The sequence below is a fragment of the Crotalus tigris genome, unplaced genomic scaffold (assembly GCF_016545835.1).
Source record: "Crotalus tigris isolate CLP2741 ecotype Arizona unplaced genomic scaffold, ASM1654583v1 scf7180000024286.1529876, whole genome shotgun sequence".
Classification (NCBI taxonomy): Eukaryota; Metazoa; Chordata; class Lepidosauria; order Squamata; family Viperidae; genus Crotalus; species Crotalus tigris.
Genome location: NW_024100459.1, coordinates 141,488 through 167,362, shown reverse-complemented (window position 1 = coordinate 167,362; position 25,875 = coordinate 141,488). Strand labels below are relative to the sequence as shown.

The following is a 25,875-nucleotide window of genomic DNA, read 5'->3' as shown; positions in this document are numbered from 1 at the left end:
CATTCTGTGGGTATTTTTATTTTCACTTTGATTCTTATGGTGCAGATGGCAGCATCCAATTGTACAAAATCATTCTACAGTAAGCTAAGCAGTATTTAGCTCACGAAAATGAGAGCACTGCATTTTATTCTAACTAACAGTGATGTATTTTACCTTAAGCTGAAAGCATATTGTTTCCTGGGATAGTTCATTAGCCTCTCACACCTGGCTCCAGCTATGCTAAGTGATAAGTCTGGAAGTATTTTCTAAGAAAGGGGAAAGACAAGACAAAATTAGCAAAGATTTTCTATCCCATCCTTTTGATTCCATATTCTTTAGAACAGTAAAACTGTAAAATTATATAGATGATTCTTAAATAAAAATCTGTGTAGTGGGAAATAAGCATTTTGGAGGGAGGGCCTGTGCGTTATAATCTACCCACATTTGTGATACACAAATGTGATTTCTGATGCACAAATGCACAAGAGAATGTTTATTCATTGTAAGGAACCTTGTAGTAGGTGAAATGAGTTTTAGCAATTTGGGTTAATACTTTAAAGAAAATAACTGAGCTGCCTCAAATATGCCATGGAAACTTCTGTAGCCTAAATAGTTTTCTCAAAATGTAACTTTCAAAATTATTGTTCTAGAAAATATGGCAATGTCACACATTGTTCCAGAAAAATTGCCAAGGACCATGATGACAATCAACCATTCAATCTATAGATGTATTTTAAATTTGATCCAGAAATATTTTAATCAAGTATTTTGTTGAGTCAGCAGTTTTGATTTCTGTTAATAGGAATTTCAGTAGATGGTTTTAGAAAACATAGTCATTTATCAAACTGCATGTCTTAGCTAGCTAAAAAAAGGGTGGAGAAGGATTTTCAGTGAGACTGCAATGGATATTTAAGATCTAAATGATTATAAAATAAAGTACCTGAATCACTTCCTTCTCATCATTATAGAAGTCAAGTTTATGTCTTTGAAGCTGAACATAAAAAGTGTTCCAAGCTCTTGTCTTTGGCTGAAATAATATAAAATAAAATCAACTATTTCCAAACTGTGCACGGATCAATCTCGTAATTATTTAGAATTATTCATCCATTAGTAGCTTGCTTCCATTCTGAAATAACTGAAATTAATCTAATGAAGGGTGAACTCTTCTGAACTCTTTGAACACAGTCAATCTTCTGCTGCAATTATAGCCTGCCTCTTTCTCTGTCTGTGTATCTGGGTCCACATATACACAACCATTAGACTATCCTTAGTGAGGGGTAAAGTTTATAACTCCCTGATTACAACGATCCTGCTCCACAATGTTGCTTCTTTACTACTATTGACAAAATTCTTGACACATCTTCAAGTCAGCACTGGCTCCTGATAGTTGTCCTGAATTTTTTCCTGGCAAGGTTTTTCATAAGTGGTTTGCCATCTCCTTTTTCCTATGGCTGAGAGACTGGCCCAAAGGCACCCTTCATGCCTAAGGCAAGACCAGAATTCACAATCTCCCAGTTTCTAGATGTGCCTGAACCATGTAATCTCTGGCTAATTGTGTTCCACCTTAACTTTTCTTTCTTTTATCATATTTTATTGGCTTTTAAATTAATAAAGAAAGAGAAAAAAACGACAAAACATATATATGATAAAAATTGCTAAAAACATCTCAGACTAAAAACTTTATTATACACTTAGCTTTCATCAGCGACTGCGACCAGGATCTAGGAACGCTTGTTTTTATAGTCTTTGAGAAGCCAACAATTTGGCTTCATAGGTCTGTCTGTCCCACCCACAACTGGCTGCATCAATCCTATTTCTATAGTGCTGGCTGACACCTGTTTGAATTTTGCCACTCTGCCTCTCCCCACTTGCCCCGCCCACCGAGAATGTTCATCCTGTGGCGTGCGATCATCTGATGCCGCTGCCTGACTGTTCCCCCCACTGTCATGCATTCCTAGATCCTGGTTTATACTTTGACAACGTCAGCAGTCGCTGACAAAAGCTAAGTATGTAATAAAGTTTTTAGTCTCGGTGATCACGTTTTTAGAAGTTTTTATCATGAATATACCCGGGAGTCGCATTTTTAAAGTAATTATATACATATATACTCGCATTTTTAAAGTAATCATATATATATATATATATATATATATATATATATATATATATATATATATATAATTATGTAGGTCTTTGGTTACTCGGGTTTTCTCCCACGTCAAATTGGAAGTGTCTTGGCGACGTTTCGACAAAGTCTCATTCATCATCTTCAGACTGGTGTTTTTGGCTTTGTGCTTCTAGAAGCACGAAGCCAAAAACACCAACCTGAAGATGACAAATGAGACTTCGTCGAAACGTCGCCAAGACACTTCCAATTTGACATGGGAGAAAACCTGAATAACCAAAGACCTACATACAAACACCCGCAAAAACCTCAGAAAACAAATATATATATATATATATATATATATATATATATATATATATATAATATTGCCTAATGCAATATTTTCTAAATATGTATAAGTTTCTAATACCTAACTTATTTCATTATAATAAACATTTACAATTCTATATATACTCATCTAATGCAAATGTTATCCAAACATGTATATATTTCTAATACATATTTCATTATAACATTAAACATTTGCAACTCTATATATACTCAAATGTAAATATTATTTAAATATGTAGATTTTGAAAATATTTATGCAACCATCTTTTTTGTATAAATGAGCCCCATGTTTCATTATACTTGTCTGTACAAAGTCTACAAAGTCAAAAACCTATAAGCATAAGCAGGTATCTGCTCATAAGTGGCAAGTGCAGTTGGGTCTTCTATCCACTGAATAAATCTTTATCATTACAACATATCAATTTGTTAGCCATATTAAGGGCATGGATATTCCATCTTAACTTTTCATCCATATCATGCAGGTATTCTGCTTACATTTACCTCTTTTTTTCTTGAAAGGACCTGGTCTCTCTTTTCTAGAAAACCTGCCATAATGTATTGATTTGCAGAAATCTGAAATGCATAAGAACCTTTCAAGTAATTTAATATGTTATGATGAAAGCTTGAATACAATAATTCACTCATAAATTTCTACAATAATATGACAGAAAAAATGCCATGCAGACAATCTACAGTTGGAAGGAGATGGAATAAGAAATATTTTTTTTATGGATTACAAAATCAGTAGATAATTAAGTCTCCAGTCTTGGAAATATTAATCTTTATGTATTTGAATAATGAAGACTGAATTACTGAAGCAATCTGACATACTAGAGGCCTCTGGCTGGGCCACTACTCTAACTAATGATTTATAAAGTTTCATTGGATAATCCAACTAATCTAACCACTTTTCCGCTAAAGTCAGATTAATGGTGATAAGTTATATTTTGCCTTATTGATGTTTGGATGATGTTAGAAGATGCCATAAATCAGAAGAATATATATATACATTGCTTACTGGTGTACACCGCTTAGAGAGTGCTTGCACTTAAAGCGGTATATGAGTCTCATAAATAAATAAATAAAGAGAAATGGCAGATTTGTAGCATTAAAAACTGTATGTTTAAAGAAGTGTGCTTTATGTTATGAAAAGTAGACGACAGTTGTTGTCTTTTTCTATCATACATTGTAATGACAAGTTGATTTTGGTCCCATTCATCCTGATCTTTAGAGTTTGTGCATATATGCATGTCTTTGTCTTTCTGGTGCATGCTTGCACATGTGTATAAATATGCTGTTCAACATTGGATTTGAATGCAAAAAACCTTCAGAGCCTCAAGCAACATCTATAATTCCTAAAAGGAACTCCACCTCTTTTGAAGAAAAAGATGTCTTTGGTTTGAGAAGTTGCACCTAGATACTATATACATATCTCTCTGCACACTTTTGTATCAATATGATTGATCCTAATAAACAATGTTGCTTAAGAATGAGGATTTTAGAATGCTTCTGATGGATCTTTGAAGATTACTGTGTTTTATATGCAATTTGAAAAATGTCTAATTTATTCTTGTGGTAGCAGTTTTCTTTAATATTCAGCAAATATAAAATTACTTCAAGCAATTTCAGACAACTAGCCATTCTGCAACCAGGACATCCCAGGTTATTAGTTTCCCTTGACCCATTCCGTTTCCCACTGAAAAATGAATTCCCCACGACCACTACAAAGTAAAATACAGTAAATTGAATGCATCTGATCTATCATGTTGTCTTCTTGGCCGGCCTTTTTATTCAGTCCTGATATTTTATCATTAAAGTGGTAGATGGATAGTAGGGCAAATCAGATGTACTGACAATAGGTGCACAGACTGCCTTAGGCCAATCATCAGAGCCAATGAAGCTACTTTTGCAGCATTAATCAGTGAGGCCAAGAAAGTTCTCCTTATATGAAAAAAATCTCATGAAACCACCAAAAAAAAAAAAAAAAAAGGTACCAAGCACAAAAGGACAAAGAAACAATCTATTTTGTGAGTGGATGGGAACCTATGACTGGTAATGGTTCATGATTCCTCTTTCCTGGAAAATGCAAAGAATAAAAGTAAACTATTTTGTCTAAGATTTGAACCAAATATAAATAAATACTGGGTTTTGAATATTGAGAGATCAATCATTTTCTGTGCAGTCCTAGACGAACCTAAAACTTGCAGTTCTAAGAATGCCTACTAGGAAATTTAGAATGATGTTACCTTGTGGAAAGTTAAGTAGTTTATTTCAGCTTAGGTCTCTTTCTCTTCTCTTAATATGAAACAACATTTTTATGGCAACGACTAACATTTTCATTATTCCTTAACTGATTTTTGATGGCTGAAGGCTATGCATGGTACCAAATTACAAAATCGAGGAGTTAAGATCAGAATTTTTGCCTTGGGGTGGGTAGGGATACAGAGGTACCCATGTATGGTACCTGTTTTTTGGTGACTTTTACTGCTGAAAATTGAAAGGAAATTCTGTTTCATTAGTAGATTGCAGCTGAATTTTAGTGATATAATCTTGGAGGACATTGACCCATAAAAATGAAATATGAAATTGCAAAATATTGCTCACAATTGGCAGTACGTTTGGCTGTTCTGAAGAAAGGCATCACCTGATTATGGAATGTTTCTTTTGAATCAGCATGATTATTTTATATAAAAATAAGTAATGAAGTCAATGTTCAGTCAACAAAAGGGTAACACAAAAGGGAATAACTTACTTGGGAAGCAGCTTCTGATCCTTCTGGTGCTAAATCTGAGCGCAGAAAACCTTGGCAATCATCAGGGGATCCTTGACCATCCAGAGTTTTCATTTCACTAGTTTCTAACTCAGAGCTAGAAGTTTCGCAACTGTTTTTCACATCTGACGGATTAAAATCACGAGTGTGTGACTCTAAAACCTCAACATCAGCTTGCTGGATATTCAAGTCTGAAGTCAATGAAGGACATAAAGAATTCTCCATTTCTGGCATGGAATTTTCTAAGCCAAGCACTCTTGGTTCAGGAGAATCATTTATCAAGATCAAGTCTTCTTCAGAACTGATTTGGTGCAAACTCTCTTTGGAGTTTTGGGTAGGAGAGACACTGAGGGGTTTTCTTAAGTTGGAAATTGAGGACCTAAGTGGTAATTGCTGAGTTTTCTTTGGCTCAAGCATTGTGGTTCTTCTATCTGAATGTCGCCTTCTTAGTGAGGGGACTTTGATCAATTTTGTCATTTGCTCATTTTCTTCTATAGTCACTTGTCTCAGTAGCTTCAATTCTCTCTGAAAGAAATCATTTGGAATGAGTGGAAGGACACACAAAAGATTGCTCCTGCTTTCTATTGAAACTCTATCATCAGTACATGAAATTTGCAAGTTTCCTGCCACTTTATCAAATGATATTTAAAGTTCTGCACATAGAATTATTCATTCCTTGAACACATATGCACATGAATATGGAAGAGTTCACCCCTGTATGTAAGTTTGTTACAAATGTCTCACATAGTTTCTATACCACTGGGAAAACCACAATGGACTCCGGTTGTTGAATTTTCATGCCTATCCTCCTTCCCATTTTGAAGAAAACATGCAATTTTGTAGCAGCTCCACTGGTTCACTATTTAGTCTCACCACCACCACCACCACCACCACCACCACCACCACCACCACCACCACCACCACCACTACTACTACTACTACTACTACTACTACTACTACTACTACTATATTACTACCACCACTATTTGTCTCTATTGCCATTTCTTTGGCTGTAACGTACACCAATAGTCATTGGCAATTTTCACTGACACTTTCAGAGTGACTTATGCAAAATGAAACAAAGAGTCCAGAATAGTGGGTAAAAGAAATTAAAGGTGTGAAATAAGAGAAAAGGAAATCTAATTAAACAACTATTTATATGAAGCCTATTTACTACCTTTGGGTCCCTGCAAACCATCCTTGCTTCCACTACAACCAGGCAGTGAATCATGTGTTGTCTTTTATTTTAAATTTGTCTCTAACTGAAAATCTCATCATTTTCCCCCCAAACATGACATTCTCAATCTTCCCTTTCCTCTTGCTCTTTTCTCAGATATTTATTTTGCAATTTGATCTTCATTTATTCTTTTTGTATTAGCAATGTAATTTCATGCTCATCACTCTCCTTTGTATTTAATCTATGCTCACTTATTATCCATTGATTATCTATGTCTTCTTTTCCTACTCACATCTCTTAAGTAATCCTTTGCCATTGCACTGAGCCTATTTTTATATTTTTCCTGATTTCAATTATATATAACAATGTAGGCAGAAAAACAGTCTTGTTTGCTTCTTTTGTCAAATACTCATTCCTAATAGACTACATACTACTGGCCAAATATTGAGAAGTAGAAGTCATGGAGGCTACAAGGAGAATAAGATTAACCACACTAGAGTACTCTATTACTTTGAAAAAAAATGCAATTTAAAAACAAACCCAAAGAAATGTAAAGCATTCTCAGAATGATATGGAAAAACATTCATCTTTTGCAAAGGAAGAAAACTTTTGGAAAATTGGCAGAGGGATTTTGGTGCTTTTGTAGATAATCTCCCATGGTAGCTATTTCACAGAAGGAGCAAAGATCAGTAAGAATTTTGAAAATTGGGATTTAAGGGAAAAAAACATCAGAGCGAGACAAGATCAATCCATTCCTTAACTGCCATTGTCTTAAATTGTATTTTTTTCCTGGCAAGATCACCTCTATGGTACAATAGACCTCTTCATACATGCATCAAAAGTAGCACTTCTGGCTCTGCCTCTGATAGCCACATGGCAGCCATAATCTGCAAAGAAAAGTCTGCAGAGCCAGAAAGTCTACTTACACAGATATCCACTGGAAATGAGAAGGATGGATGATGTAATGCTCTGTAATTTTCTTACTACTCTATGAAGAGCAAAGTGCACATGTGCAAGACAACTGAGGGGAAAAAAAACCTAAAGATGGTCTTCTGTCATTCCTGTATTTTAAATCTCTGTGGTTAGAAGGTTGCTCTTTTCTTTTTTAAAAAAGCTATTGTTGCACTTAGTAATCCATACATAACCATAAGAAGGCCAAGCATTATGTAAAAAACAGGTTTGCATGAATTGCCACTTTATTATTAAGCTCAAGTAAAAAAACCACATGGGTTTGGGAAAGATGATGAAATGTATTTATATATAGTCTGTCCACCACATGTCTTCCTTGGGTTTAACACAGTACCTTTGTCTTTCTATTCAACTGTGCAAACTTCTCTTCTTGGGCTTCTAGCATTTTTTCAAAATCTTGATGCTTCTTCAACAGATGTTTAACATCAGAAACAGAATTCTATGGGAATGAAGTCAATAAATACAATTATTTAATACCAAAAGGCCATTGGAGAGAAAAAAGAGAGGAAAAAACAGAGTAGGGAGAAAGAAACATCCAAGTTGGTTGTGAGGAATGGCTATGAAGCTTTCCACTAATGAAGCACAGATTACTTCTTCCATTTCTTCATTAATGAGGTTATATTTTGAATATGAGTGTTGAAAGGCAACAAGATTTGTGTCTTTACTTGCTATATATGACAAGAACATTCAATTTTGCAGGAATTTTGTTTAGGGGAAGGGCAGGGTAGCTATAATTATTGGCTCAGCAGCCTGCAGTGACTGCAGCAATTTCACTAGAAATTCCCATCCAGCTGGCATTGATACTAGTGGGAGTTTTTCTCTCTCCTGATGGCAACATTGCTACATACCTAGAGAGTCAGCTTTGCTGTCACTGGGGTTGGGGAGAGAATTCTTTCAGTATTATACAATACTGGCCATAAGCCTGTGTCTCATGCTTTCACGAAGACTCATTGGATGGATTTGAGCTGTTCATTCTGCCTCAGCACTAATCTTACAGAGTTGTTGAGGGAAAAATGAAGGGAGCCTACTTGCGTTCCTGAAGAAAAGGCAGGCTATAAATCAGACACAAATTCCTCTACTCTTTGGCAGAATGGTAGCTGGGAAAAATACAAAGTGATGGAAAGATGTTTAATAGAAACCAGCCATAGCATCCTTCCTTATTTCTAGCAATAAGAGAAATTCAAAAGAAATTTCCCAGTGCTCTGGGGAAAAGCTAAAAAATAAAAGTAGGTAATTAAAATGTTTCAGAAGTGATACAGTTGTTTTGGGATAGGTTTGAGTTTGGCATTTTGCACTATATTATGCTTACTTACCCCATAATTTGAATCTGAAAGAAAACTCTCCTTAGCTGTCAACCAGGTTTCAGCAAAGTCCAGCTCCCTTTTTAATAGCTGAATCTCCCAGTTTTCCTCATACAAGTCTTTCTTCATATTCCAGATTTCCCTCACTTTTTGCATTAGCTCCAATAATTCAGAGAGTTTCTCTTTGATCTAGAGAAACAAATTCCCATATTTAAATTGAAGGAGGGGAACAAAAATACAAAAATAGATCATTTCATTTCTCATTTATTACGTAAGCTGAATTTGTGGAATCTTTCCAGGAAACCTCTTGAGCTATTTTGCTTTGGGGAATTCAATCCTAAATTATGCACAGTAGTGAAATGGTCTCCCCCCCCCCCCAAACAAGGCTTATCTCTCAAAAGAATTTCAAAGTGATACAATACCCACTAAATGCCAACAATCAATAAGCAACAAAGAGTATAGTTAGCCATAGTCTTTAATCACATCTTTTAAGTAACTGAGAAAATAACAACAAATGAATTTAGTAACATATGGATAGGAGAACAACAGGTTTCAGCTGAACACTGACAAGACTGAATGGCTTTGGTTTTGGGGCCTTCTGGATAAGAGCTTCACAATCTGGCCCAGACAAATTTTGTGTGCAATTTGGCTGTTTTTCTATACTTATGATTCCTGCTTGAGGAGCAGGTGGCAGTCATGGATAGGAGGACCTTTGCATAACTTTGAATTGTACATCAGTTGCACATTTTCCTGAACTACAAAGAAAATTATTTATGCCGTTTACCTGTAGAATGGGTTAGTATAACATAGCCTACATGAAGTTGCTCTTGAAGAATAACTGGAAGTTTAAGCTGATGCAAAATGTGGCTGTTTTAATTTTTCTGCCATGGCAGAAAGAAAGAAGATGAACAAAGAGAAGTATGAACATAAGGTTTGGCTTTAAATTCCAAAAATGAGGCAGATCAATTGTACAATATAATCTTTGTCTGGAAGTCCTACAGATCCAAGATATTAAAGCAAGCTGAATATTTTGAGGACTTGACGAATTTGTTTTTGGAGGTTACAATAACTTTTAATTTTTTTTATCCTGAGAAATGCAAATAGAATGGTTTCCCAAAAATGCCAGAAAAATTCATATTTAGTAATAAGATTTTTTAACAATTTTTACCCCCTGACTTATTTTTACAATTCATACATACTGAATATAATTATAAAAGTCATTATGAAGTTATTAAGATATGGCCATAAGGAATTTTTTAAACAAATCCTGTTCTCTTCTTCCCTCTTTCTTGATACACTCTGAAGGATCACATTTTGTGTTTAGATCTGGAGACCTTGAGTCTGACTGGGTTGTGTCATATCAAATTACCATCTTATTCTCTCCCTACCCTGTGTGTGCTTTTTTTAGTTCACAAGATCAATTTATTTATTTTGAAACTTTATCTAGATGCCTTATGCCATCCCTATTTTAATCCTCTAAATCACTCTGAAAAGAGGGTAAGACAGTGATTCTTGCAGTTGAAAATAAAATTAAACTGGAATTTCCTGAATCATTTGTATATCCATATCAGAAATGCAAGTGCAATAATTAGGTGATATTTGTTGAAGTCAATTTAGAAGCAAGATTCAGAGTAATTTTTTAAAAAGTAAAACAAGTTAAATTAACCACCTCAGTATTTCCCAACTTTTGATGTGTTGGAACTGCAATTTCCAGGTAATATTTTTGGAATTGCACTCTCAACACAATTGAACAATGTCAGATTAGGGAAGGCTGGCTTTACCATTTAAATTAATTTTCCTTGTAGGAAAAAAAATCTCCAAGAACCATTTCTTATGTTGTGTAAAACTAAGATACATTGTAGTGTAAGTTAAACCCAATTAAAACAATGGCTTAATATCCTAATTTGTTGAACTGTTTCCCATAATTTTCCAATTTAAATGAACTGGGAATCTTGTCAGGCAGACAGAGCTGCATTTGCGTCAAGAAACTAAGTCATATTTCAGTTTATAAAGGATACTGTCAACGTTGGCATATAGTTTCTGAATGTTTGGCATAAGAGGAGTATGAAACTTGGGTTTTTTGCTGACTTTTGATGATGGGGCATACAGTTTATCAATTTTCAAGGGAAGTTATGAAGTCCTCAGTTTTAAAATTTTTAAAAGCCTTTAGCTTTTTTTTCAGATGGCACTATAAAAAAGTTACAGAATCAAGGCCCAAATATTTTGAAGCCTATTTGAAAGAATAGTCTCTCTCCTGACATACCCTATAAGAAAATGAGAGAATATCAGCTCCAGAAAGAGAGGCAACCACAAACTTTTTAGTAAATGTAAATGCATAGGATTTGCAGTTGTTTAGAATCTGCTCAGGAAACAAACCCAGAGTAAAAGGGTTTGAAAACTTATTTTTTCAGAAAGATATGCAGCCATTAACATACATGCTAATGCTTATTCTTGCCTAGCACATTCTAAAAGGAGCTTTGATATCTCAATGACTAATATCCTACTCCATTAGTTTCATCTGGGTTAGCAAAGATCTTGATGTCCTGCTCCTAATTTTTTCTTGCTCTTAGGTTACAGTTACTTTCTGAACCCAGCTGGGAAGGTTGGCATGTTTGTAAATTAAGTGTAGAAACCAAACATGCAAACTCTTCTGCTTTGATGAAAGAAGACTCCTAGATTTGATCATGAGTTTTGTCTTGTCTTAGCTCCTTTTCCTATAGCCCTCCCCTTCTGTAGGTAGTAATAATAATTTATGCTATCCTATTTACTAATGCAAACACAATTTGGTTGCAGGAAGGCAGTTCATAGTTCACTCACTCAACTGCTTTAATGCCAGTAAATGAATTCATTGATTCAAGTCATTTAAAGCATTCAAAGTACATTCTTTTGTAGTTCTAAGTACCTCACAACAATGGTGAAAATGCAGAAATATAAAATAATAAGAAGCAAACAGATTAACCATGTTATGTGTATAGCTACGCTTGCTATTTCAACTTATTGCTTTCTTTAATCAGTAGCTTACTTCCATGCACATAAAATGCCCGTCCTTCACCAGATTATTTCCAATTTGCTCCAAATCTTCATATTTCAACCATTGTTTGTCTATGTCAAGCTTGTATTCCTTGTGGCGTTCAATAAGCAATTCAGCTCCCAGAAGATCATTTGCTACCTCCTCTGAAACAATCAGGGAATGCATCTTTCTTGCCCAGGCTCTGCCAAAATTCCAGAAAATAAAAAAGTAGGATTATTACCATATGAGACACATTGGGTACATAGCAAGTAAATACTTCATATATATCTCAAAATGTTAAATATAGTTTCCACTGTCTTATATTCAAAAGCATTGAATATATAGAGATAAGTATAGTACCGGTATACATGTATCCAAAAGTTTTTAAAATTTGCTGTACCCTCCCCCCTGCCTTTAATATTAGGAAAGGAAACTCTATCGGGCTAATTCATACATACGTCAACTCTCTGCAGTCATTGAAGTAGATTTGGACTTGTTCAGCCTGCTGCAATTTCAGCTTTCTTTCCACACACTTCTTGTCCAGTTTTTCCCAGCACTCATCAACCTCAGAAAGTCTGTTCATCATGTTCTCCCTGGGCAGAGGGTAGAGGCAGCCCAGGCGGCAGGCCTCTCCTCTAACCCTTTCCAACTCTTTTGCAATGGCCACTAGTTCCCTCTGAAATACACGAAGGAAAACTAATTAGCTTGGAATATTCAAGGCACATTTTTTTGCTTCTTTCCCATAGGGCAGTGTTTCTCAACCTTGACAATTTTAAGGCATGTGGACTTCAATTCCCAGAATTCCACAGCCAGCACTGCTGGCTGTGGAATTCTGGGAGTTGAAGTCCACATGCCTTAAAATTGTCAAGGTTGAGAAACACTGCAATAGGGCTTCATGTCTTTTTACTAGATAGAGTGAGATGGATCTGAATCACCTTTCCCTCCCTGTCAATAATACAGTTTCAAACAATGTGAAGAAGGAAACAATCTGAGCAAAAGAGAAAGTCAGAAAGAGAGAGAGAGAGAGAGAACAGTGAAAGAACCCATGTGAGATGGCACCCATGGATAGCCTAATAGAAAGGAAGGGGCTTCTGGGTAATGTAAACGTTCTATTGTAAGCTTGGTCAATACTTACCTATTCTCCTACTTACATTAGGAAAGCAAAGGATAGATATTTCTCCTGCTAGCAGGAAATCTATCAGTCGATTTCCTTAACTTGTCCCAAAATAAACTTTTTAGGATGAAAGAGATAATCGGCCAGGGCAAAGCAATCTGCCCGCTCAGGGACTTGAAGAAAGTCCATTGATTTAGCAGAAAAGAGTACCGTAGTCCTAACTCTCTTTGATATTTTGATTTTAACATATCTTTACACTCTGTTTTACTTCGTTTTTATTATATTGTTTACTATCGTTACTCTTTTACTCTTGTTCTATTTTAGAATGATTTTATAGTTTTCTTAAAAAATAAAATATCTCTCACATTTATTGAAATACAATAAATAAAAAATAAATGGTTAAACTAACCCTGAGTAGATTGCTATTAAGAGCTTATAGTAAGAGAGTAGCCAATCTCTTTAAGGCTGTGAACAAAAATCCCATCACTGGAAATTCTGTAGATTGAAATGTCAGATTTTTTAATTATATCTATGAAGTCAGTTTTTTCAAAGTGACTGTTTCTACTTACCTCCACTCCTTCATGTTGGCTAAGGAGGGTCTGAACTCCAAGTAGATCATAACCATAATCATCTCTGGTCACAACAGCCTCTTTCTCCTGCATCCAACCTTTTAGGTCATCCACATCACGATCATATTGATGAACTTGATGAGCTGCTCTGAGATTCTGATGAAGGGAAAAATGCTTCAGTAAGACTTGTCCCTAACAAACCAGTTTAAAAGTGCTCATGATGTAAGGCAGATGCAAGCGAGGGATACTGACTAACATTGCTATAGTATCATACTTTTGTGTATTATAAATTATGTTCTAAATATCTGATGGTTTTAAGTTACACGTGCTTCATTTTTTGACACAATCATTACCAATCAACAAACCTTATTCTAATGGTACAAGATCACACAGAGGTAAGTCTTGCTTCTATCAAGCACTACACGCAATATCAATGGTACTTGTAACAGCATTATATGATCAAGAACAGTAAAATCACATCATATTTTTTGCCTTGTTATTTTGTATTCAATTTACATAGATCAGCTTGCCCATAATTTTTGATTATATATAGTAACTCATAAAGTATAATCAACATTTTTTAATCATGATAACACTGCCATAATGCAAATGGAGTATTTTGTGGGCATCAGAGGCTACATTTTAACAAGTTTGGTCTTTGAAAGGATAGAGCAATAATCTGTTAATTGGAGAGTCAGGACTAAATGTTTTCATATTCAGAGGTTTGGGAGAGATATGAAGATCAAAAAGATATATACAGCCTATTAAAAACTCAACACTTTTACTTAATATAACTGTATAATAGGGAAGCTCAGAATCATTCAGCCAATCTTGGGTGATCTAATTTTTTAAAAAACTACAACAAAGGACTGGGGTGGTATGTGACATATAACCCGTACATTGCTCATTCATGTCCTAAGGAGCCCATCTGGATACCAGGAAGCTCACCTCTGCTCTTGTTTGGACAGCTTGCTGCAATCTCTCCCATCTGTCATGGATATCCTGGGTCTTCTTCTGGATGTGACTTATTTGATTGTGACACACAGTTCTAAGATGAGATGCTAGATTGTTTATCAGGAGAACTTTTTTATGGCCTAGGGATTCTACCTCTTTCATAAAATCTTCAAATTTCTTTTCTAGCACCTATAGCACCAACAAAGAAGTAGCAGTCAGAGTTATTCAAAATCTTCCTCCTATTTCTTGATATTAGTCTTGAGATAATTAAAAAAATATGAATAGGGCTTGGAAAGTCACTCAGCATTTTTAAAAAAGTGTATGCTTAACAACTAATAATAATAAGCATATGTGAACCACTGCTATCTTTAGTCAATCTCATGTAACTTTTAATAATTAAGGAACTTCAGGAACTATAGAATATAAAATAATCTAGTTGAGGTATTCCAAGGACTACATTTGCTTTACCTCCACATTCTCCAAATCCTGACCATAGTTATCTGATTCAGCCATAGTCTGTTTGCTCAATAGCCAAGCATCCACCAGTTGGATTTCCCTTTCAAAGTGATGCAGCTGAGATTGTTCCTGCAAAGCTTTTATTTGTCTCTCTGCTCTATCCTGGAGACACAAGTATTGTTCTAAAACAGTCTGGAGTTTGGGCAGGATAGTTGAACTATAAAGAGAGATAGACAGAGACACAGACATAGACAGAGAGGAGAGTTTAGAAAATAACATCATTCATTTATATCACTATCCATGTTCCCAGCAATTTTCATATACAGCTCTTGTCTAACTCAAATTGAACATTTATATTTATTACCTATTGTCTGTCTTTCTAATATTAGTAATGGTCTGAAATGTGAAAATATACATACAGTATACATATATATAAGATGTGGATGAATATTATTTGATTCCAGCTCAACCCATTGTTTGCAAAATTAGTACAGTGTATTCAGGGCTTTTATTAATTCCAGATGAAATCCCAAGCATGCTTAAATTTGAGCAGGATGACCACTTTTTTTAATACCCTAATGGCATTCTATTCATAGAGAAAGCATCCAAGCTTCAGGATAAGATGAGGTAACTGCATACAGAAAGCTTGACTTGGTACCAGGTTTTTGTTTTTAATATGCTTGGTTTTTATAACTTTAATATGACTTTTATGTTGTTTTGGTTTTTGATTGCAAGCTTCCCAGGGTTTGTTAAAGATGGACAGCTACATAAATAATTAAGTTAACATATTCATGATAAATCAGAAGGGATATTTGTAATTCCTACCTAACTTCCTATATGTAGAATTTCAAGTTTTGATTATCAAAGGTAAAATTATAAAAGAGCATGGAGTTTTCATACAGAAGTCAGTTGGACTTAAATAATAACATGGATTCTGAACAAAGAAATTATCAATCAAGAAGACTGAATGCATAATAAAGCTTTTTCTTTTGTTATGGTTGATTCTGTCATTTTGTTGAGCCTGCAAGCATCAGAAATATTGTATGAATTACGCTGGTATTTAACACCAGATAAGTTATCTAGAACAGGCATGTAAAACTCGCAACGTCGTGTGACGTATTGTGACTTTTTCCCCATTGCTGTCAATGGGGTGGGTGCAGTTTCGATATGACACATCTGGCCTGCGGACTGGCAGTTTGACATGCCTGATCTAGAATGTATAAAGGTATTTCAAATGAATGTTGGAAATGTAAATGTAAAGAAGGAACTTTTTATCATTTAAGGTGGATATGTGATAAGGCAAAGAAATATTGGAGTAGGATTCATATATTAATGCAGAAAATTCTTAAAGTGAACATAAAAGATTAAAGCAGAAATTTTCCTTCCGAGTCTACTGGAAAGAGAACTGGAAAAAAAAACCTTGGAACTCTGATTTTTTTTATATGGTGGCAGCAGCAAGATTGCTCTATCCACAAAAGTGGAAGTATGCCTTGATTCCTACCATGGATGATAAATGGAATTAGCAGAGATGGCCAAATTGACTGTGCTGATAAAGGAAAAGAACATAAGTACTTTTGTTTCTACTTGGAAACCACTTTTGGACTTTGTGCTTGAGGTGCAAGAAAATGATATCATGATTTTGGGTTTTACTGATTAGACTGATTTGCTGATACAGAAATGGCTAGGGCATACTACTATAGAAATGTAAAAAGTTGAGGGACTTCCAGTATGACGTCATAGCAACACAGATGCAGTAAGGCAAGGCTCTGCTTTCTGTGCCCGATTTTGCCCTGCTGAGGGACCTAAAAGTGATCCTGAAGAGGCAATGAAGAAGGAGGGGTGCCTCGTTGATCACAGAAAGATTGTGGTTAATCCATTTGATCTGAGGAAAGCCCTCCGAACTGGCAGGGGAAAGACTGGCTGCATTCCTGTGGCCAGCCTCTAGCTACTGACAACCCAAGAAAAAAGCACTAATTTACAGACTGTAAACAGGGTGTTTGGAACTGAGTGAGAATATTGATCCTTTCTTTACAATTTACAACCGGATTTCATGGAAAAGGCTCCCAAGAAGCTAAAAACCTCCGAATGAGAGAAGGAAGGGATTTGCAGCCCCACCCTTCCAGAGGAATGGAAGCAGCATTTTTTTATATGTGAGACAGAAATATTTAACATTGAATTGCAAGTAACATAAAGCTTAGTTTTGATAAATTTGAGAACTGAGAAAATTGTTAAGATTTTCTCTTTGAAAAAATACTGGGACAAAATACAAGAAATCAATCTTCTGTTTTAAGAGTCGGAAAATGGATATTGAATGACATCTAGTGGTGGATGAGAGTATAGCACCACAGCTGCAATGACTGAGGCAGACTTGGCAAGAAGCCTAGAAAGAGATAACAACCTAGCTTTTTTGTTGTTTGGTGACTTTTAATTCAACAGAGAACAGATGGCAACAGAGAAAAATATCTTGGCATACTTACTACAGTGTGAGAACTTAATTGCTTTGAAACCTGTTGACCTTCTTGGATTATAAACATATACTGAGCTCTGATTTTTAATCTTAAGAACTATTTGGAGAGAAAGAAAAACTTGACTTCTGGCTACGTTTGTCTGGGGGAGGTTTTTGGATTGTTTTTAGGGTGGTTGAACATTTTGAACATTTTGGATTGTAAATCTCATCTGATTGACAATTTCTGGATGCTTGAGCAGAAGGACTATTACAAAATATTGCTTTCAGTGGTGGATTTATATCCTGGATTCTATTGGATTATAAAGGCTACATACAAAGACCAGAAGAACCAGACAAGACTTTGTTCTATGAACATTAAGATTGGTGGTATTAGACAAGATTAATATTCGAGGATCACAACACTTCTGATAGAATATCTGTAGGGGGAAAATGCATTCTTTATATCTAGCTAAAAGTGATAGGAAAACATACTTAATACTTCCATCCAGGTTTGCCAGAGAGCTGCAGGAGTGACACCTCAAGAAGAAGTAAACATTTTCCAGAAGGAAATACATTCTATGCTACAATTAATTCAGGAGACAATTATTTCACAAAAAGAAGTTGCCAGAAGAAACCATGAGGAGATTAAAAATAATTTTGACAATATAAATGAGCAAATCTCCAATCTAAACTTACAACTATACAGTTCCCAGAAAATGACTACAAAGATTGAACAAACAATCAGAAAACAGTAGATGAATTAGAGGAAATTGATCCAAAGACACAAGATATAAAAGAAAGGAAATATAAACTGGCACAGATAAATAAAAATCTGTAAGACTTAGTTACAACAATGGAAATGGAAAAGACACCCTTTTCAAAATATACCTGACGATAAGAAAGAAGATTTAAAAAAACAGATTATAAAGCTGTTATGGGAAATACTAGAAATTGGGAGACAAAAAATGAAAAGAGAAACTGAGGGAGAAGGAAAGTGAGAGTTCTTTAATGAATACAACTGGGTGGAATTCCCCTTCAAAAATATCCTACTTAAATTGTTCTTCCCATTCCAAACAATATTCACAAAAATAGAGGAAGGAAGAAAGCTAGAGTTACAGTAGACTAAAAAAAACAACAGAAGATCTGACATACCAGATGGGTATTATATGATCCAATATTGGTTTGAATATGGTAAAAAGAATAGATAGCACATAGATATAAATAGATTTTTATAATACAAAAGATATGATTCATAATCACATCCTTTCTTTTGATATGGTAATTATAAAAACACTAGGATGGCTTATATAAATGAAATTTCTGGCTACACAAATGTAACTAATTTTGAGAAAATCATAAATGACAAATTATATTTTGAAATTAAACTTAAATAAGAACTCGAAAAATAGGACATTGATTTATTAAGGAGACTTTAATTGTAAATACAATTTAAATATAAGGTGGTTAGAAAAGAGGTTGTAAATTGATACTATTGTTATTTGTATAACACTAGAAAAATATGAAGAGGATGTGTATACCTAATTTTGTATGTATTAATAGTAGTAAGAACTGTATTTGTTCAATGTTGAGAAAATGAAAAAAACTATGGGAAGAAGAGAGGATCAGGGGAAAAAAACCACTGGGTTGAACAGATTTATATTGAAGAGGTTAAGATGCAACACTGAGTAACAAATATATCCGGAGATCATGTTGTTTACTAAACACTTATGATTTGTAATAATAGAAAATGAATAAAATATTTATAAAAAAACAAAATGTAAAAAGTTGAGATTTGATTTTAATGTCTGATTTTACAGCAATAGAGAGAGTCGGAAGTCAATGCCTTTTGTCCCCCCGCCCTTTCTTCTTGTTTTCCCTTTTTCTATTGTTGTCCCCTACTATTTGCTTTTGTATTTTCACATATTATGTTAAAAAAGAATAAAACTAATAACAAAAGAAATATTGTATGAATTAATACATTACAAAGCTGATGTTTTATGTTCATAAATCTGAATTAGGGTAACATGTATATAATTTTTTAAATTCTTGCAATATGTAAGAATTAAAAGTAAAGTAATGAAATTGCTTTTATGGAATTTATGTCATCCAGAATATATATATGGAAATCCTAACATGGTTTGTTATTCCTAGCTGCTTATCTATGAATACATATGTTTCATTATACAAAAATTCCAACTACAAAGGAGTTCCCATCCAGCTTACTGAAGATGACTTAAATAAGTATGCAAATATGAAAAATTGTTAAGAGATAAACAACCCCATATCTCTGTTGTAACCAAGAACTTCTACATATCTCTCCAGCCTCTTCATCTGTTTTCCCATGCTTTGTAACACTTGCACTATTCATGTTATTGGTTGTGTCTACAGCTTCTTACATCCTCATATCCACTAGAACCAACCCGATCTTAATAGCATTTTGGGGATTTTCTATTAAGAAGTTATTGCTAGACATCAGAAACGTTTTGCAACTGGCTAAGCTATAATTTCTTTTCTCTTGCCTTTTGAACATTTCCCCATCTGATGCAACTAACAGCTGCCATAGGTAAGGGGATCTGCATTTGTATCTGTGCATACAAGTCAATGAAAACTTTTCCTGTTGATCTTCTTGAAAACACAATAAACCTTATTGTGACATTAAGAAATTTGTTAAGATTTCAGATTCTTATTTGATAAGTTCACATTTGAAATTTATCAACTTAATCAAATAGTTACAGGGTTGTTCTTAGAGTTTTACAATTCATATGCTTGTGATAAAACAAATTTACACTTTTCAAATAGCACAAATGTTTGCATGCAGAAGGGGCTTTATGAAATAATGTCTGAAGAAATCCTGAAAATAACAGAAACTGTATTAGTAATTGATTCTCCTCTAGAGAGTTTATGGACACCTACCTCTCTGGGTTATTACTGTTCAAGAAATAGTCTCCTGTTTCCTTCAGCTTCTCAATTCGGGATTTAAATCCCTCCAGATCAAGCTTTGTAGCTTCCATTTTACGTAACAGTGCTTGAGTTGATTCTTCATTTCTCCCATAATCTGGAGTTTCTAGTAGAAATCCTTTTTCTGCCATCCAGGATTCCACTTCCAAAAGCTGAAAGAAAAGCAGTGCTGATGGGACTTGCATGTGAAACAGATTGTTATAATCTGCTAAAAGAGAACGATATTCAATAGGGACAAAGCAAACTACGCATGTTCTCAAGTAAATATGTGAATCAGTGTAAATCCTATCCATGCCAGTATAGCATATTTATTTATTTATTTATTTATTTATTTATTTATTTATTTATTTATTTATGAGACTTATATACCGCTTTAAGTGCAAGCACTCTCTAAGCGGTATACACCAGTAAGCAATGTATATATATATTTACATTGCCCCCAACAATCTGGGTCCTCATTTTACCTACCCCGGAAGGATGGAAGGCTGAGTCAACCTTGAGCCGGTGAGATTTGAACTGCTGACCTGCTGAACATAGTCAGCTAAAGTGGCCTGCAGTACTGCACTCTAACTGCTGCGCCACCTCGGCTCTTATATACATGTGTTAGTCCATTGTGTCAAGTATTCTACACATTATTTTTTAATGTAAAAACTATGCAATAGTTGTATATAACTTTCCACAAAGCCCAAGGAACATTAGATTAAGGATACTTGTTTAATAGTTGCTAGCATTGGCAGTTCAAAGATATTGTGTAGCTATTTCATTTTTAGTCAATTACAGAACTGGAGGAGGGAGAGGTAGAATAAACACAGGAAACGATGCAAACAATGCTGACAGGATTCCTCATAAAATTCCATGGAAGAGGAAAGGTAACTGCAGGAAAGAAAACCCTACACCACTCTACTTCAGATAAGGAAAAGGAACAAAATTGGAAAAACAGTACAATACTTCAACTTTTGAAGGGTCAGACTTTTCCAAAAAAAGAGAAAACATTATATTTTTTTCATTCATTTCATTTTCATTTCATTTAACATTTCATTTCATAAAAGCTAGGCAATAACTAAGCTAGGCAACTTGATAAGGCCACACTTGGAATACTGCATCCACTTTTTTAGTCACCACAATGTAAAAAAAGATGTTGAGACTCTAGAAAAAGTACAGAGAGACTTCTGGTATGACGTCAGGGCAGTGTGGAAGCAAGAGGACAGCCTCTGTCCCCTAACTCTGATCTTTCTATGATTGGGGACCCTTCAGGGATGCTACTCATGATAAAGGGTGAAGCCTGAAGAGTAACAAAATGAGAGGCGATCGCCCATTACAACAAAGGAAACCCCCTAAATCCAGCATGGAAAATTCTGCCATCAACAAATGGCGGATCTGAGGCCCTGACAAAATCACAGAAGATGCAGAAGCAAAGAGGAGCTTAATAGACTATTTTAATGAGGGAGTTAAAATAGTCTAAAATATCTCTATGAAATAAATAGAAAAGCCAAAAAAAAAGATCTACGTGTCTAAGAGAGTGGGTATTGAAAGAAAGCTCAACTGGTGAGGGAATCCTCAATGCAAGCAGTGACCCAGCAGGAAGAGCCGTGAGTTGACAGATTTAACAACCAGAGGATTAACAGGAGGGTGACATAAAAGAAGAAAGACCCTGTGGTAAAAGTTTGAGTGCAAATACAAGGAAGAAGGTGGAGGATTAAAGAAGAAAAAGCTGAGAGGCTGTGGTGAAGGTGGCGTTGGTGGAGCCTGTGTGAAGAGAGAAGTGAAGGGAGAATACTTGGGAAGGAAAAGAAAATGGTGATTTAGGAGGAATGGAGGAGTGAATATGTTCTGGAACATTAGAGATCCTTGGAGAAACTAGTTGGAGAAGAAAGTTGGAGACAGACCTGAACGTGGTGAGGATCTGGAAAGCCAAGGAGATGAGGAGAAAGTGTGAAAAGACAATGGCGTGCAGTAAAAATCTGGAAGGTGAAAGATGGCGAGAGGACACAACAGGAGACAAAGGCGAAAAGAATGGATTCCCGAGGAGAGTGACGAGATCACAAGGAAAACCCGGAGCCTAACAGGGATGGTGTTTTCAGTTGAGAGAGGCGAGAGAGGAGGCGAAAGTGAAAGGAACTGATTGATGGCCGGAGTGACAAAATTGGAAGGAAAATCCGGAGTTTGATAGGGACAGCGTCTTTAGTTAAGAGAAGCGAGAGAAAGTGATGGATTGAGAGGGGGGATACGGTGACGAGTGTGAGAGTGAGCAGAAGGGAAGGAGATGACTAGAGGATGGGGGCATGATGTTGGAAATGACAGGAACGTGGATGAGGCTTGGAAGGCAAAGGAAGAGATAAGAATGGACTAATGATTGAAAATATAGGATTGGAGAAGTAATTTGGATTTTTAGAAAAACTGTGTGATAAGTAAGAAAGAGGAAAGAAAGCGAAGAGGGTTAGAGAAGGTAAAGAGAGAGTGGGGGAACTGTGACAGTGGAGGTAATCTCAGAGGAGTTGAGGAAAGGAAACGAAAAATCAGAAGTTTAGAGTTAAAATAAAGTTGAATAAGCTGTTGGCTAAATAGAATGACATTCAGAAATAGGAAATATTAGAGAAGTAAGTGATAACTATGGCAACACTGAGGACAGGAAAAAAATGGTGTCAAGTCTAACACTGACACCCTCATTTCCACCTGGTCAAAGAACACTAGAAGGAATGTTTGGTACAGAAAAACGGAGTGTAATGTCTAGTATACAAACCATGCAGGCATCACTTCTTACTATTCAAGAAACAATGCTAAAAATGCAGGAGACAATATCTAAAAATCACATAGAAATGAGAGGGGATATGAATAAATTGGATAATAGAATTGAGATGATCCAACAAATGATGGAGAAAAATGAAGCAAGAATCTAGACAGTAGAAGTGGGGTTGGACAAAGTAGGGAAAAAAGTTGATATATGATACAGAAATGATGGAAACTAATAAAAAATTGGAGGAATCAATCATCCATCTAGAAATGGATAGGGCGGCATTCTACCTATGATTTCAAAATGTGGTAGAGGAGAAGGAAGAGGATTTGGGTGCTATCATGGTGGATTTGATTGCCAAGGCCCTGCAAAGGGACAAACAAGAGATTTTGATAGAGATAGATGAGATGTATAGAATCCATACAAATTATGCCAGATGCAACAGACTCCCACGAGAAGTACATATTAGATTTGCTAGGAAAAGGGTGAGAGACATAATCTATGAAATCACAAGAGAGGATCCAATGATTTACAAAGGAGTGGAAATACAAACTCTAAAACAGGTACCAAAGAAGATAAGAGAACAGAGAAGGGAATATAGATTCCTTAGTGCTTATTTAATTAAAAGAAGTATACCGTTCAGATGGTTAATCCCAGAAGGGATGTTAATATCATGGAGGGAGAGGAGGATTAAGATAGATAGCCTAGAGAAAGAACAGGAATTCTATGAGCAACTGGAAGGAGTGGAGGAAGAGAATAGCAGCAAGGAAGAATTGGAATCTAAAAGGCAGGAAGACCAACAGCAGGAAGTAAGGGAAAGAGAACGAGGGACAGAAAGCAAGGAAGAAAAAGGACAGAGGAAAGAAAAAGGACTAGGTCCAAGAATAAGACAAACACACAAATAGGCACACAGGTAGAAAATGAAAAAAGAGATCAGACTATTATCTATTAATATAAATGGGTTAAATGCACCTGCAAAAAGAAAACAAATACTAACAAAATTAGCCAAACAGCATATAGATATAGTTTGTTTACAGGAAGTACATATCAAAGAACATAGGAAATATTTAGAGTTCCCCAGATTAGGAATATTATACACAGCATTAACTGAACAAAAACGGAGAGGATTAGCAGTTTATATTAAAAAAGAAATTAATGCCAAATTGAAATATCAAGATACAGATGGAAGAATATTAGCAATAGAATTACAAACCGAACATAAAACATGGCTACTATTGGTAATATATGCACAAAATGACAAGCAAAAAGAATTTTTACTACAAATTACATGAGAAACTTATAGAAATTGGTCAGGGAAATATTTGTATAGTATTAGATTACAATGCGATAGTGGATGTAAAAAAAGACTATATTAGTGATACAAAAAATAAAAAGAAAGGATATTTTTTGATTTGGTCCATGAATTTAACTTATCAGACCAGTGGAGGAAGCGGAATAATAATAAAAAAGAATATACATTCTTCTCGAACCCACATAAATCTTGGTCTCGAATAGACATGGCATGGACCAATGAAGAAGTAGGTCAATACAGTGAGACAATAGAAATAATGCCAAATATATGGGCTGATCACAATCCTTTGCAAATAATTTGGAAAGGGCAGAAAAAAGCAAGGAGAAGATGGATAATGAACTCTCACATTTTGAAAGAAAAAGAATTTATAGCAAGGAGTAGAAGGGAAATGGAATTTTTTTAAAAAAGAGAACATAAAACAACAATCATCAATACAAACTATTTGGGACACTGAGAAAGCATATTTAAGAGGATTAGTAATAGTTTACACAGCAAGAAAAAACAAGGTGAAAAGGCAAACGCAAAATATATTACAGGAAGAGATTAAAAAATTGGAATCTAAATTATAAAAAGAGCCCCAAAATGAATCGATTAAAATGGAAATGGTTTTGGTTAAACATAAACTAAATGTGATAGATCAAGAGGAAAGAACAAAAGAATTGAAAATAGCAAAATAAAATTTCTTTGAACACGCAAACAAACCTGGGAGATGGCTCTCTTATAAACTAAAAAAAGAGAAAGAAAAAGATTTATTCAGGAATTACACGATAAAAATGGAGAATCACAATATAGAATGGATAAAAAGAAAGAAATAATTGAGAACTATTTTGAGTCATTATATAAAAAAGAGGAGATAGATGTGGAGAGCATTAAACAATATTTAAAGGCGAAGGGTCTGCCAGAATTAAAAGAAGGACAGAGAGAAATTTTGAATGGGAAAATAACAGCCTTGGAATTAAAAACTACTGTGCAAAAACGAAAAAATAATAAAACCCTGGGGCCAGTTGGCCTTCCAGGGGAAGTACACAAGACTCTTTATGAGGACTTTGAAAAGATATTGTTGGAGAAAGCTAAATTACCAGACTCCTGGATAAAAGCTACCATATCCCTGATCCCAAAAGAAGGCACAGAAGACCCCAAACAGATCAAAAATTATAGGCCAATCTCGTTGCTAAATACTGATTATAAAATTTTTACTACTATAACGGCAGAAAGATTGAAACTAATATTACAGGAGATAATACACCCAAAACGGCTTTTTACCTACAAGACAAATTAGAAATAATATGAGAACGGTGTTAAATGTCTTAGAGTATTACAAAGCACATCCGGGAAAACAGGTAGCACTAATTTTTTTAGATGCGCAGAAAGCATTTGATAGTCTCAGTTGGCAATTTATGTTCCAACAGATTGAGGACATGAAATTTGGAGGGAAATTTGAGAATATGATTAAGGCAATATACAAAACACAAAAAACCAGCGTGATAATTAATGGAGATAATACCAAAAACTTTGACATAAATAAAGGGGTAAGACAGGGATGCCCAATGTCACCTCTACTTTTTATTTTGACCTTAGAAGTGCTGCTAACTCAAATCAGAGCCAATAAAGAGATAAAAAGGATACAGGTTAAGACAGAAGAGTATAAGATACAAGCATTTGCAGATGATT

At 35.0% G+C, this 25,875-nt stretch overlaps 1 protein-coding gene across 4 annotated transcripts in view; it reads right to left on the bottom strand.

Annotated features, from left to right (window-relative positions):
• Window positions 1-25,875, bottom strand: part of SPTBN5 (spectrin beta, non-erythrocytic 5) — a 110,903-nt gene that overhangs the window by 4,573 nt on the left and 80,455 nt on the right. For 3 of the 4 annotated variants that reach the window (XM_039323905.1, XM_039323908.1, XM_039323906.1), the window contains exons 55-66: window positions 20,117-20,313; window positions 14,770-14,974; window positions 14,296-14,490; window positions 13,348-13,503; window positions 12,123-12,340; window positions 11,677-11,866; window positions 8,667-8,843; window positions 7,688-7,792; window positions 5,190-5,732; window positions 2,939-3,010; window positions 920-1,006; window positions 154-245 (exon numbers count right to left, since the gene is read on the bottom strand). In XM_039323905.1, the coding sequence (XP_039179839.1) occupies window positions 154-245; window positions 920-1,006; window positions 2,939-3,010; window positions 5,190-5,732; window positions 7,688-7,792; window positions 8,667-8,843; window positions 11,677-11,866; window positions 12,123-12,340; window positions 13,348-13,503; window positions 14,296-14,490; window positions 14,770-14,974; window positions 20,117-20,313 (2,237 nt within the window). The remainder of the gene's footprint in view (window positions 1-153; window positions 246-919; window positions 1,007-2,938; window positions 3,011-5,189; window positions 5,733-7,687; window positions 7,793-8,666; window positions 8,844-11,676; window positions 11,867-12,122; window positions 12,341-13,347; window positions 13,504-14,295; window positions 14,491-14,769; window positions 14,975-20,116; window positions 20,314-25,875) is intronic. The other variant, XM_039323907.1, reaches the window with a different exon arrangement.